The sequence below is a fragment of the Nanorana parkeri genome, unplaced genomic scaffold (assembly GCF_000935625.1).
Source record: "Nanorana parkeri isolate BGI_ZX_2015 unplaced genomic scaffold, ASM93562v1 scaffold380, whole genome shotgun sequence".
In the NCBI taxonomy this organism is placed as follows: Eukaryota; Metazoa; Chordata; class Amphibia; order Anura; family Dicroglossidae; genus Nanorana; species Nanorana parkeri.
In genome coordinates, this window is record NW_017306648.1 from 570,741 (window position 1) to 583,689 (window position 12,949).

Here is a 12,949-nt window from a genome sequence, read left to right on the forward strand (position 1 = left end):
TCGGGCAAACCTCGCCTTTTTTATGAAAGTGCAAGCTCTTTGTTCACCTGAATATTTCCAGACAGATTAGCCCTATAATCCAATGAGGATTATGATCAGTGTTATTCTCTGAAGATCAGTCAAATCTACAAAGAAATATTGAGGTGTCATGAAGTTTTGCAGTTTGACAAAAAAGTGAGTCTGTCCCATTTAAATAATCAATTCACTCATCTATATACTGTATGCGATTATTATGACCATGCATGAAAATAAATTAAAGTCAGCCTAATCACAAATGACTGCACCACTTTCCCTCTTGTTTCTTTGGTTAAAGTGAACTTGTGGCCACACTATGGACATTCAAGTATTCATACATTCTTGACAAGCTGTCACTAACCTATGTAGCTGGAGACACTGTGAAGCAATTCATCCTCAAAGTTCACAGCAGAAGCACTGAAGTAATTCATGTTGTTCTTTCAGCACCTTGGGTATCCCCGGCTTCCCTTCCTAAAGCTCATGCTCTGTGCGTACATTAGAGATTAGAAGGCCGCTGTGATGGGGGAGCTAGGGGAGCTGAACTGCTAAATCACTACTGGGAGGGGGAAGTAGGGTGAGCTGAGTTACAGCATTGCTGCTGGGAGGGGGGAGAGTAAGCTGTGCTACTAAGTCACTTCTGAAGGGAAGAGAGCATGGTGAGCTGAGCTGTTGCATCACTGCTGGCAAGGGGAGCAGGGTATACTGAGCTGCTAAGTTTGGTGCTTCGGCTGTGAATTGTGATGCTAAATTGCTCCACAGTGCCTGAAGATACAGTGGTCAGTGACGTTTTGAGTTAAAACTTTTTACTGCTTATAAAGGATATATAAAACTTTAATGTCCATAGCATGGCCCCAGATATAGTTTAAATCTGCCCAATTATCTCCTCTTTATTTTCTTTGTTTACCTCTATTTATATCTCTATCATTTTGCTAATATAAAATAGTTTGAAATGGAAAATTTCTAATTTGCATTTCTAAAACTGTTTCCTACCCATCTCACAGCAGATGGCTTTCATCTTGTCTGGCTCTTGCTGTAGTGCCAATATTATACAGTGTATCTGCTATAAGATCTTACCGTGGTCTTCTCCAGACAGTGCAGGAGGTGATGATGCTGCAGCTGAAATACCGAGCGATTCTTGATATAAAGAGCGTGTGCATCTCTATCGTCCTGTAAAGTCACAGACACGCATGTAACAATCATCAGTGCATAAATCGCATTGTAGCTGTTAACATTTCTCAATTGCAGCCTTCTGCACATAAAGATGAAGTGACCTTGAAAATGCCATGTGGCAATTTCTGCAAAGGTGCAAGAAATGATCCAGATATAATGCCTAACTCCAGTCAAATATTTTTTTGTTTTGTTTTGGATAGAGTCAGGAACTGTTATAAATATAACTTAAAGGAGAACTATGGGGTCAGTGTTTTTCCCCATAGTTCTCCTTAGGGTAACGGGAGGACACAAACTAGCGTCCTCCCGTTACCCTAAGCTCAGTAGCTACAGCTCGCGGTATACTGAGACGCCGCAGCCGGAGCGGATCCCGACGTAGATGACGGGATCCGACCAGCTGCGTGAGTGACAGCTGGCTCTGCCTATCTAGAGGCAGAGCCAGCTGTACCCGCCCCCTCCCCCGTCCATTCCAACAGTCAGCGCTGGCAGATCGGAGCGGGGAGAGGGGAATCCAGCCCCTCCCCCTGTCACGGCAGGATAAAAAGGTATTTGGTGAGTTCAGCTATCTGATAAGGATTGTTCGTGGTGATTATATCTGCTTATACAGGCCAGACATAGAGGTCTCAGCAAGGGATAATCCGCTAATACAACAATTGGAGTCAGAATATAAGTTGTGTAGAGTAAAGAGAGCGCCAGACATCTGTATGAGAGTTCATTTAAATAATTATTTGTCATAAGAGTAAAAATTATATACACGCATTTCAGGGGATTAACCAATTCCCCTTCACTAAGGTTTATGCAGGTGAGGTTTAGGAGAAAGCTGGACTTGGAGTGGATATACTTGAGTAGATATATCTAGCACGGTTAAAAGGCCTGTTTTGCAAACCAGTCTAGAAGTCTGTGTCTCCTTTACGGGAAACACAGATGGCAAAAATCCTCATAAAAGGTTATAGCTCTTCCCCACTCTATTCCAAAACAAAAGTTGTTACTGGAGTTGGTATTTCATTTTAAAACACCCAAAAGCACCAAAAGACAAGACTAGACTTTACCTCCAGACCGCCATTTTCTTTGTAACGTAGAAATGCATTTGTCGTGTTGCTCTTTGCCAGCCTAATTCTGGCCAGACGGATTTTCTGCAAAGAATAAAGAAAAAGAGAAAAAGAAACAAGGTTAGGCTGTAATTTGTCTGGAGATGTTGGCCGAGGTGTGTAGGGTGGTTGCGGGTTTGTGTAAGGTTACCAACAAAACAACCAATCACCATAGGAGCAGTCAAATAAAAACGGCAGCATGAGATTAACGTTGCCCATAGACATTAGAGCAGCAGTTCTCAACCTGTGGGTCGCGACCCCGTCGGGGGTCGAATGACGATTTGCCAGGGGTCGCCCGGGAGAGAAACACTTTCTCCCAGAAGGTTTACTCTGCTCGATCGAGCAGAGTAAATCTTTCCCTGCAATCGTTTTTTTTTTTTTTCTGACATCGGGGGGCCGCCGTAAGTCAGAAAAAAGAAAAACCCACCATAGAAATGCATAGCTAGATTCCTATTGGCTATTTCACTTTGCAATGGCCAATAGCAAACTAGCTATTGCACCCGCCCTCTGCTGCCAGAAATCAGAAAAGGGGGACCTGCAGTTCTCCATCAGGTCCTCTTCTAATGATTGACAGCAGCAGAGGGGGGGTGCAATAGCTAGTTTGCTATTGGCTATTGCAAAGTGAAAAGGCCAATAGGAATCTAGCAATGCATTCCTATGGTGGTTTCTTTTATTTGTATTTTTTTAGTCTGATGGCGTACGCCAGTGGTTCTCAACCTGTGGGTCGCTGTGGGATTTCTGCTGTGCTAGGTGAGAGTCCTCCTCAGCCCTCTCTTAGCGCAGCAGTGCCAGTTCTCCCGCCACGCTGCCAGATGTCGCTGCAGCAGCCGTGCCATCCCTAAATTTTACCGTTGGGGGTCACCACAACTTGGCAAATGTTACCAAGGGGTCCCGGCCCTAGAAAGATTGAGAACCACTGCATTAGAGACATGCAGACATGATGATAACAATCCTCTGTGTAATTTCCACGTCTCTGCAGAACATTCCATATATATGGAAATATGGAAACCAGAAAATACATTGCCTTACTTGCTGTAGCTTTCGCTTGTCCGCTCTCTGATTTTGATGGTAAATTCGACTGAAATTGGACACAATGACAGGGACAGGTAACGCAATGACCAAGACTCCACTCAGGGAGCAGATTGAACCAAATATCTTCCCGGCTATGGTGTCTGGAACCATGTCACCATACCTGCAGAGAAATGTGCGTGGACAATATCATTAGCCAGTATTTGCATTGTGTCATGTTACTACATTTGTCTTTATCATTTATTTCATTTTGTGCATATAACAGAGCGAGCAAATAAAACTAATTTGGTGGTTGAAAAACAGGGAACTTCCTGCAGAGTGTATATTTTTTTCCCAAATGCATCTATGTTTTTTTTTTAATACAACACGCTGTTTTCTTCATAAATAACAAACACAATTGTGTGATTTTGCTTCAGAGTTCAAAAAACGGCACGTTTTCAGCACATTTAGTAGTTTTATATCCAGCTTTTCTTGCACATTTTGTACAATTAAAGTTGTTTTGCTTTAGGCTGATTCAATTCCCCAGAGTCTCTGGTTTGTCACAAACAATGCTTTTAAGTGAAATTAAAGGGGAATTCCAGAGTTTTTACTACCCTGTGCTACCCCTGCGCTGCAACAGTTAAATTCTCATTTTTGTCTAGCGGACCGAATATAGAAGATATACTCACCTGATCCTTCATCCCGCCTGGCTGCTAGACCAGTCCCTGTAGCCTCTTCTCCCCCAGGCTCCGGCAGTCTAAGGACCTGTGACGTCATCATGTCTGTAAAGTGTAATCCTAGCTAAGTATCAAATTAAATGAGAGATTGTAGTCCATCACGGGAGTGAGCTTGGAGCGGTGGCTACTTTACAACACACACAGGGATCATGAGGAACAAAATTAGCCACCCTCCAGAAGGAAGGACAGTGTCAGCATGAACTCAGAGATGATTTGAGGAGATCCAGCCAAGTGATACACAAATAAGTTACATTTTTCTTAATATTTAGGGTACTTGAACGCATTTTTAGGATTTAACTCTTGAGTTTAGTATCACACTTTAAAGGTACATTCCAGTAAAACATGCAAATGTTGCACTTAAACTTGGGATGCAGTCTCCCTGCGGAATGGTGCCTAATTTTTAAAGTCCTGCCATTCATGTGCTGTTGCTAGTTGGTTTGACCGTTGTGGTTCTCACAATCCTTATTTTTGGAATTTCCCTGGCTCTGTGAACGTGCAGGACAGGGGTTCCCAAGTTGCAAGCACTGGCCTCAGAGGAGATTATACAGCACAGAATCATGGGATAAGAGGATGTAGGCCACTTAAAATGTCTATGAGCAGCTCACTGAATTTGGCTAAAGTGTGTAACATATAATTAAATGTAAAATGAGAGTTTTTCTGATCTTAGCAAAGTCCTGTTTACTGGACATGAAACCAGTTTATGGATTTTCCAGTACGTCTCCCCTGAAATAGCTCTCTAGCTAAGACAGGCTTGTAATACTTTACACAACTGCACGCGTGAGGGTGCTGTTTCTCTCTAAAACCTGCAAGTCGAGCCAAAGCCTCAAAACTGCCAACTCACAAAAATAACCCATCAGTAGCAATATCATTCATTATTCAGGAATTAAAGTATACTTGTTAGCCATGGGCTGTGTAAGCAGCCACTCTGCAGTCTTACCCAGTATTCCGTTCACTCAGAACTAGACAGCAAAGAATGTTGATGTCTACAATATCAAATTATTTGATGCTCTGTTCTGAGAAATAATTATTCCCAGCCAAAATGGCTGTCTCTACTAAATGCAGATGTCCTTTAAATATACAGTATATTTACATATATTCACACAGGCCTGCTTCAAAACAATAAACCATACATTGGTCAAGCACAGGAAGCTAGAATAACCAGGTGTTTTGACACCATACACAGTCTTTCGTTTTATCTCTTAGTAAATCTACTTTTGGGTTTCTGAGGTAGAAATATGAACATATGTACGCAGAGGATATCTATCTTATTAAGCTTTCAATCTTTGAATGCCTATGATGTATTACACCCTTCTTGGCTGTGCCCTCTTTCTAGGATGTAATACACAAAGTTTAGGTGTCACCCTATTGCCGTATCTATTGCAATAAGACTGGATTCTCCTTCTCTTGCAAAGAAGAAGTTACCAGCTCACCATAGCGTCTTGTACAAACAACGCCTTTTTTAACGTTCCATCATGGTTTTACAATACAAACAAAAGTTTAGAGATCTCACAGGGTCCCTTCATCAGGTATCACTTTGACCCTATGAGGTCTCAAAGCATTGCTTTGTACTGTATTTGATACCATAATGGAATGTCAATGAAGGTGTTGTTTGCAGAAGATGCTATGGTGTGCTGGTAACTTCTTATGTGTACTGGCGCCATCCGCATGTTACTTCAGCACGCAAGAAGAAGACAAGGGGATTCATCAGTCAGGTGTGCTGAGAGACCAAGGTCATCTCTGAGATTCCATTGTTTTGCTGGTAGATTCTGCAGCACACGGGGGAAACCCCACTGATGCTTTTGTAAAGTGGATTAATCACCAACTGTGTATACCAGTGATGCCCAACCCTGTGGCCCATGGGTGCTCTCAGTGAGTATTTTACAGGTCTGGAGAACAGTGGACTGCACACTGAATTGCAGCACTATTTCAAAACGGTGCAAGTTCACAGTGGCTCTGGGATGTCTGGGCAGGGATTCTTGCCAAAATTGCCAGCCATGGTACAGCATTAAGCCCAGAAGCTGAATCAATCAGCTCCTGGATTTGTGCTCTGGTTACAGAATGCTTAAAATGTCTACTCCTTATTAGCACAATGCAGAACAATGCTTTGTTATTGTGTTTATAGGAGACATACAGTGAAATCTGTAGTTCCTGTGACTCTGGGATCAATGTTTCATCAGCACTGCCTTGCCTTCCCCTAAAGCAACAGATCACTACAATAGCGACATATTGCTTGCTGATAATAGAATAATAAATCACTATTATCAGTTACTACAGAGGTGCATCCTGGGGCTGGATCAGGTCTCCCCTGACCTTATCCAGATCCCACAGCCATGAGGAAAAAAGAATGGAAAAAAAAATACAAAAATGAATCATAAACAATTTCAACTAATATTAAAGAAGATCTCCTAGCAGAATAAAACTTAACCCTTGCAGTGTGTGTGTGTGGGGGGGGGGAGGTAACTGCTCGTTTTGGTCTAGCATTGAGAATAAAAAAGATATACTGAGCCGCACCTCGACCCTCCCTGGCTGCTAGACCGGTCACCACAACCTCTCTCCCCCTCCGCTTGACGGTCTAAGCATCTGTGAATCATTTGTATTAGGCATGAGGAGGCATGACGAGGGACATTCCACCACTGGATCAGACGGAGAGAGGCTGTGGGGACTGGTATAGTAAACAAGATATGTTCTGAAACGTTGCCATGATTGTGACACTACTATATTCAATAAAGGAATTGGCATGGTATAAAATTGGAGTGCGAGTGACTCTTCATCGATTTCAAGATCTAGTAGCCAGATGGGAGCAAGGTTCAGGTGAGTAGATCTTTTTCTTTTTACGCCCTAGACCAAAACTAGCACTTAACCCTTGCAGTGCGGGGGAAGCCCCACTGCAAGAGTTAAGATTTAATCTGCTCGTTACTCTTTAAATAGAAACAACATTTATACAAATATGTAATGAATGAATACAAAAATCACCTCTTCTCATTAATCCCCAAATCCCACCAAATACAAAAGATGCTCTGTATGACATTTGAGTACTGTGTGAGTAGTAAAATAGATCTAAACCGTAACTGGGTGACAGTGTGCTAAAGCATCAGCATCAACTACACACCATTGGTCTGTCTTGGCTTTCTGATAGTGACAAAGGTGGGCCATGCCTGCACAATGTGTTTCAGCACGGCTTCACCAGGAGGAAACGTGACAGGGTGACAACACAGGAGTACAGTTGGGAGACAGTAGTCACCCCATAGCAACAAGTGCCTGAACATGGCATGATCGCCAGGTATTCTTTTAATGAGTACTGACAGAAGTTTAAAAACAACTTCTGAAATAACATTAACGTGTTATAGCTTATATGAAAGAAGTTATTGGGTTTATGTCTACTTTATATACAAACCTAGGCGAGAGCTAGGTTATTCGGTTATTCGGTTATTCATGGGCCCTATGCTAAACAGATAAAGTAGTAAAAATTTCTAGTGTAAATTAGTTTTGTGTTCTTTGGACCTTTCATGGTTTTATAAAGGTGATTTAAGTTATAGATACTTATGAACTTGATGGAGTTTTATCTTTTACATTCAGTAGGAATGTTTGACATTAAGTAGTGTATATGTGTGCTTATTACAATAATAGTGTATATCAAAAATATTTTTGGGGATAAACATTTGTACAACTGTCATGGAACGTACAAGACCCATTGTACCTTCTTTTAAGTGTGTAGGTACTGTGGGGGGACATTTGAGAACCTTCAAGTTTGGAAGTGATTGAAATTCTGCAGAACTTTGGCCAGTGTGGAGCACCTTAGGTAAAGTGGCAGATGAATGTGAATTAGGTGCCGCCGGTGATAGAATCACCAGTGTGTTGGTCTCACAATATTTCCTATTTAGATGAATACATATTTGCATGGATTTCATTTTTAGTCATGACCATAATAAATAGAGCACCTATGCACAAAACCACTATTTATTCCTAGTAAAGCAGAACTCCAACCAAAAATAACAACATAAAAATAAATAGCCCATTGCAAGATAAAATAACAAAAACAACTTTTGTTACTGTTGCAATATTTTTCAATATTTCAAATTCAGAGATTTCCCCTGCAGTACTTTCTTTCTGCCACTAGATGTCCCCAGTCTGAGCCAGCATCATTCAATCCATTTCCTCTAAGCCTAGCCTGGTGCCTGGACAGTGAAAGGAGGAGCAGCACACTGATTAATTTATTTATCTGTCAATCTGAATTATCCACCTATCAGCATACTTCTTGTCAGCACATTAACTGATTGGCTTCTTGTGCTGTTTCTTCTTTTCAAACTCCCACCCTGCAATACAGGTACTGCATGAGGCTAATACCAAATTGAGGTACTTACACTGCTTGTGTTTAAAAAGTTCATTTGATGATGTATTAATTATTACAGAGCTGCAATGATTTCTGTCTGCCTACAGTTAAACCTTACTCTTTTACAGCTTTACAATTTTTCATGGTTGCATAACAATAAAACAATTGTGATGGAGTAATAAGGTAAGCGTTCATATGTCAGTAATGGGCAAGGCTGCATTGTGGACCTCATTGTTCCCCTAGATCAAAGGTAGGCAACCTCCGCACTCCAGCCACGGTAAAACAAAAAATCCTATCATGCCTCTGCCTCTAGGAGTCATGCCTGAGGCTGCCAGAATCTTGCAATGGGACTTGTAGTTCCACAACAGCTGCAGTGCCGCAGTACACCTGCCCTAGATGTTTGTTGTAGATAAATGGCAAGCCCAATGGTTCCCAGGAAGAATAAAATGTAACAATCAGTCTGTGTTTGACACTAAAACAAAATAGCTTTCTCGAATTTGCTAAGCGCAACAAGGGCCAATCCTGCCAAATGAGACCACAAGCTAATTGCATTTATTTTTATGGCAGTGCAGTAGACATCGGCGCACAGGCGGCTTGTCACTGTGGTGTAACAGTTCTGCAGCTTTGCATCCGCTCTTGTGGAATTCCTAACATAGACATAGCTGCAGTAAGAGGGCGAGACGCTTTTCCAGCCACAGGAAAATACTGAAGTGGCTAAACAAAGCCAAGTAAAAGCGTGAAATTGGAACAATACAAACAGATGTGCCGATATAAAGGGATGAAATGGAAATACAACAATGTGGAATGAAAAGAGAAATAAAAAATGCAAAATGAATCAGAGAATTACGCAGGGCTACATTTGTTACTTATGATGCAGTTGTGGGTGCTGTGATGTCATCAGGTGGCACCTCTCACCATATACCCCTCTTCCTGGCACTGCTCCTTTATTTGTCAACAGGGCCGGATTTACTCTCTCTGCTGCCCCAAGGCCAGGTTCCTCAACGCGACCCACTACCTGTCAACCCCCCACCCCTCCACCATGGAGAATGGGAGACCTGCAGGCTGCATACAATGTTGCCAAGATCACTTGTACAAAACAAGCGGTGGCTTCCCTGATGTACATTTAGCCCTGCTCGGCCAAAGCAGGACTAAATGTAGAAAACAAGTACCCGCCCGGGCATCGTGAGATATCAGTTCCATACCCCTGCTGCCCCTCTACTCCCTGCTGTCCCAAGGCCAGGCCTTGGTTGGCCTTGTGGGAAATCCGGCCAGGCTTGTCAATGCTGGCAATGGGAAGCAGCCTTGAATAAGCAGCATCCCAAACACACACTGCCAGGCGATAAATATCAGGAACAGCACAAAAGGCCTCATTTATCAAAGGGCCCCTAAGAGAAACAGTGCTCTCTGCTCAAAGCAACCAATCAGAGCCTTCCTTATCCTTTTGCAGTGCTGTATGAGAGGATAAAAAAAGGGAAATCTAGCTGCACTAAACTCCAGACAAGCGGCTGAATACACAGATGATATATACAAATACATAGGGAGTAATTATACCAAAGGATTTGTATTTCTTTCCATTCAGTTCTGAGATTTACACAGCTCTGAACCAGAAGACCTGATTTTTCTCTACTGCAATTCACTAACACTTACAGGTCTTGTCCCACCCACACCCAGTGATTGAGCAGTCAAAGGGTGAGCAGAAGACTGATGAGCTCATCTGTCACTATGCTCTGTCCTTCTATTAGCATGTTCCTTGTTAGCACATAAGCACAGACATATAACTGACTGGCTCATTGTGCTGCTTCTCCCTCTTCCAGTCTGAGCTCTGCAGTACAGGACAGTGCAAAAGGCTAATACCAAATCAAATTCAAGTTAGAAAAACACACATAATAATGAATTCATAGCTGCATATATGTGTGTCTTTTATATGTGGCTGGAGTCCCTATTGATTATTATTATTATTATTATACAGGATTTATAAAGCACCAACAGTTTGCTAAATAAGGCCTGATATGAATATAAATAGGGATAGACAGCTATACCTAAGACCGCGGGCTCTCCTTTTCCCCTGCCTTGCTGCGGCCCGGCTTAGTGCTCTCTAAGCATCTCTGTCATTTCAGGTAATTGATTGATCACAACAGCTGTCCATCTGTCAGTCACAATGGAAACTGCGCAGCCTTCAAGCTGGGTCCATTCCCATTGTCTGCAGTGTGCTCCCATCTGTAATGTCAGGTGTATGTGTCTGATTCCCGTCAGGTCATATAAGTAGAATAGTATCCTGCCTGGCGGATTAAGGATGTGACAATAAATTCATCTCATTGGTGCTGTGATGGCATTCTGTTCATGAAAAGCAAATCAAACAGACTTTTCCATTTAAAAGTGAGATTTCGTTCAGCTGTTAGAGAGAAAATTCTCCAGATTATTTTACAGAATTAGTTTTTTGACTCACTGGCCCTTAGGGGCAGAAACGCCCTGCAATCAGCCAGCAACCAATGGTAATTGTTCTTACTTCTCTGCGCTCAGGGCAGATTAAATTAATTGGCTGCTATAAGAAAACGCACAGGAGCATTCTTTGTACTAACCTAATAAATAACACACTAACCACCAGACATAACTCCAGTTCTTTATACACTCTACATAAAACATTACTCCTTCAATGTGATTTGAGCACTGAATGTGATGATCATACCCTAACTAATGGACACGATAACGCAGTTATACAGCTCCTCAACGTGGCAAATCACTGCCAATGATCATTATATAATTATTATGCACTTTATAGAAGTACAGAACACTACACTGCCATCACCAGACTACTTATCATCATTATTATTATTATTATTATACAGTTCTGTTAATCCCTATACGCACATAGGAAACTACATCTCCAAAATGATGGAAGCACTGGGCAAGGTCATAACACAATTAATTTACCCTCTGCACCCTAACATGACTGATCACATAGTCCAGACGACAGACTCATCAACAACGCCCAGTCGGCCAACCCTCCTTCTCCTAGCCACCTCTAGTTTCCTAACCAAGCTAGTCTGTGCACTTCTCCAGGTATAGGCCACCCTGTGACCCACCAGAAAAAGATAGACTCAGTCCGTCTTCTGATTAATTTAAGGTAAGGTAAAACAAAAATGTTTATTTTTAGTTCCATTGTCATGGCAGGTCCATTTCCAAATGTATTTCCACAGAAGGGTGTTCTCTAAATTGAGTTCTCTTGCTAAATTGAGTTCTCTTGCTCTCTTGCTGGCAAGACCCACTTGGAGGAAAGAACGGTGGCATCCCCATTACTGAGAACACTGACAAACCATAGCTACATTTCTTTCTAGCTGCAGCCCTGTCAATCCCACAAGGTCCCACAAAAGATTTTCTCTGCCCTTCTGTCTAGCTTAGCTCTCAACATCAAAAAGACCCGTTACTTTATATAACCTCTAACTAGGGGTCCCTGGGGGGAATAAGGGTACTAAAGGGACCTACACACCCAGGGAACAGTAACATGGTTGTACACAAAGATACCACTGGATCACAATACAATTCTGTTACACTATTTATAGACATAGAACCTTACCTGGTGGGTAACCTTCATCTTTTTGGCAACTCGTAAGACTATTGCCACAGGATGGAAGCAGCCAGCCCTTGCTGACGCAGGACTGAGGGGAACGCAACCTCCCGATTTGAAGTACTGGCCCTTCTCTGCCTATTTTTATAAAATTATAACTATGTTAACTAGGATCATATTCTGTTTACTTGGGTAATGCCATGTTTTCTCACTTGTCATTCACACCGAGCGCAGCCCTCATGCTTCTGCCCAGCTGATCCCAGACATGTGTTAGATAACCCTATCTGTTTGTATCTCCCTACCATCCCTGGTTTCACATTATCTCTAGTGATTTACCAATATGCAGGGATGGCAAAAAAGGAGAAGTTTGTATAATATATGTCCAGCAAGGGTTACAAATTATGCTTGTCAATATCCTGTATCTGTGCTAACGTTAATGTTACTGTCATTTTTTGACACTTGCTATGTTGTATCTCTTTCCTTACATTGTTATATCCAGGGCCAGATTAAGAGCATCATGGGCCCGGTGCTGGGGATTTTGGTGGGCCTTTTTAGGAAAATACATGAAAAGAAAACATTTTAATTACCATTAAAGTGCATTAACAAAACATTGGATATCTCAAACACACAGAATAAACCAGCTATTTCACTGAACCCCAAATTACCTAAATGAGGCAAACTGGTAGAGTAAAATTAAACTACACATTCACTTTCATGCTTTCTTGCTTGCAAATATGTCAGTTGTAGAACTGACCAATTACACTGCAAGCACATTTTATATATAATATATAGAAAATATCATGTGACACGGAACGTTCTGCTGAGTCCTGCGACATCTGTTGAGGCTGCTGATGGGTTGAAGGTGGCAAAAATCCTGTGTAATAAATTTAGTTAGTAGGCCTTACATTTACCAACAATGTAACAGAGATATTCACACTGACCAGCAATGTAACAGAGGTATTTTCACTGACCAGCAATGTAACTGAGGTATTCTCACTGACCAGCAATGTAACTGAGGTATTCACATTGACCACTAATG

General features: G+C 41.9%; 1 protein-coding gene across 1 annotated transcript in view; it reads right to left on the reverse strand.

Moving 5' to 3' along the window:
- The window catches only part of KCND1 (potassium voltage-gated channel subfamily D member 1), a 48,815-nt gene that overhangs the window by 19,840 nt on the left and 16,026 nt on the right, over positions 1–12,949 (reverse strand). Inside the window, exons 2-4 of the mRNA XM_018559197.1 lie at positions 3,300–3,462; positions 2,232–2,315; positions 1,090–1,182 (exon numbers count right to left, since the gene is read on the reverse strand). Of these exons, the coding sequence (XP_018414699.1) occupies positions 1,090–1,182; positions 2,232–2,315; positions 3,300–3,462 (340 nt within the window). The remainder of the gene's footprint in view (positions 1–1,089; positions 1,183–2,231; positions 2,316–3,299; positions 3,463–12,949) is intronic.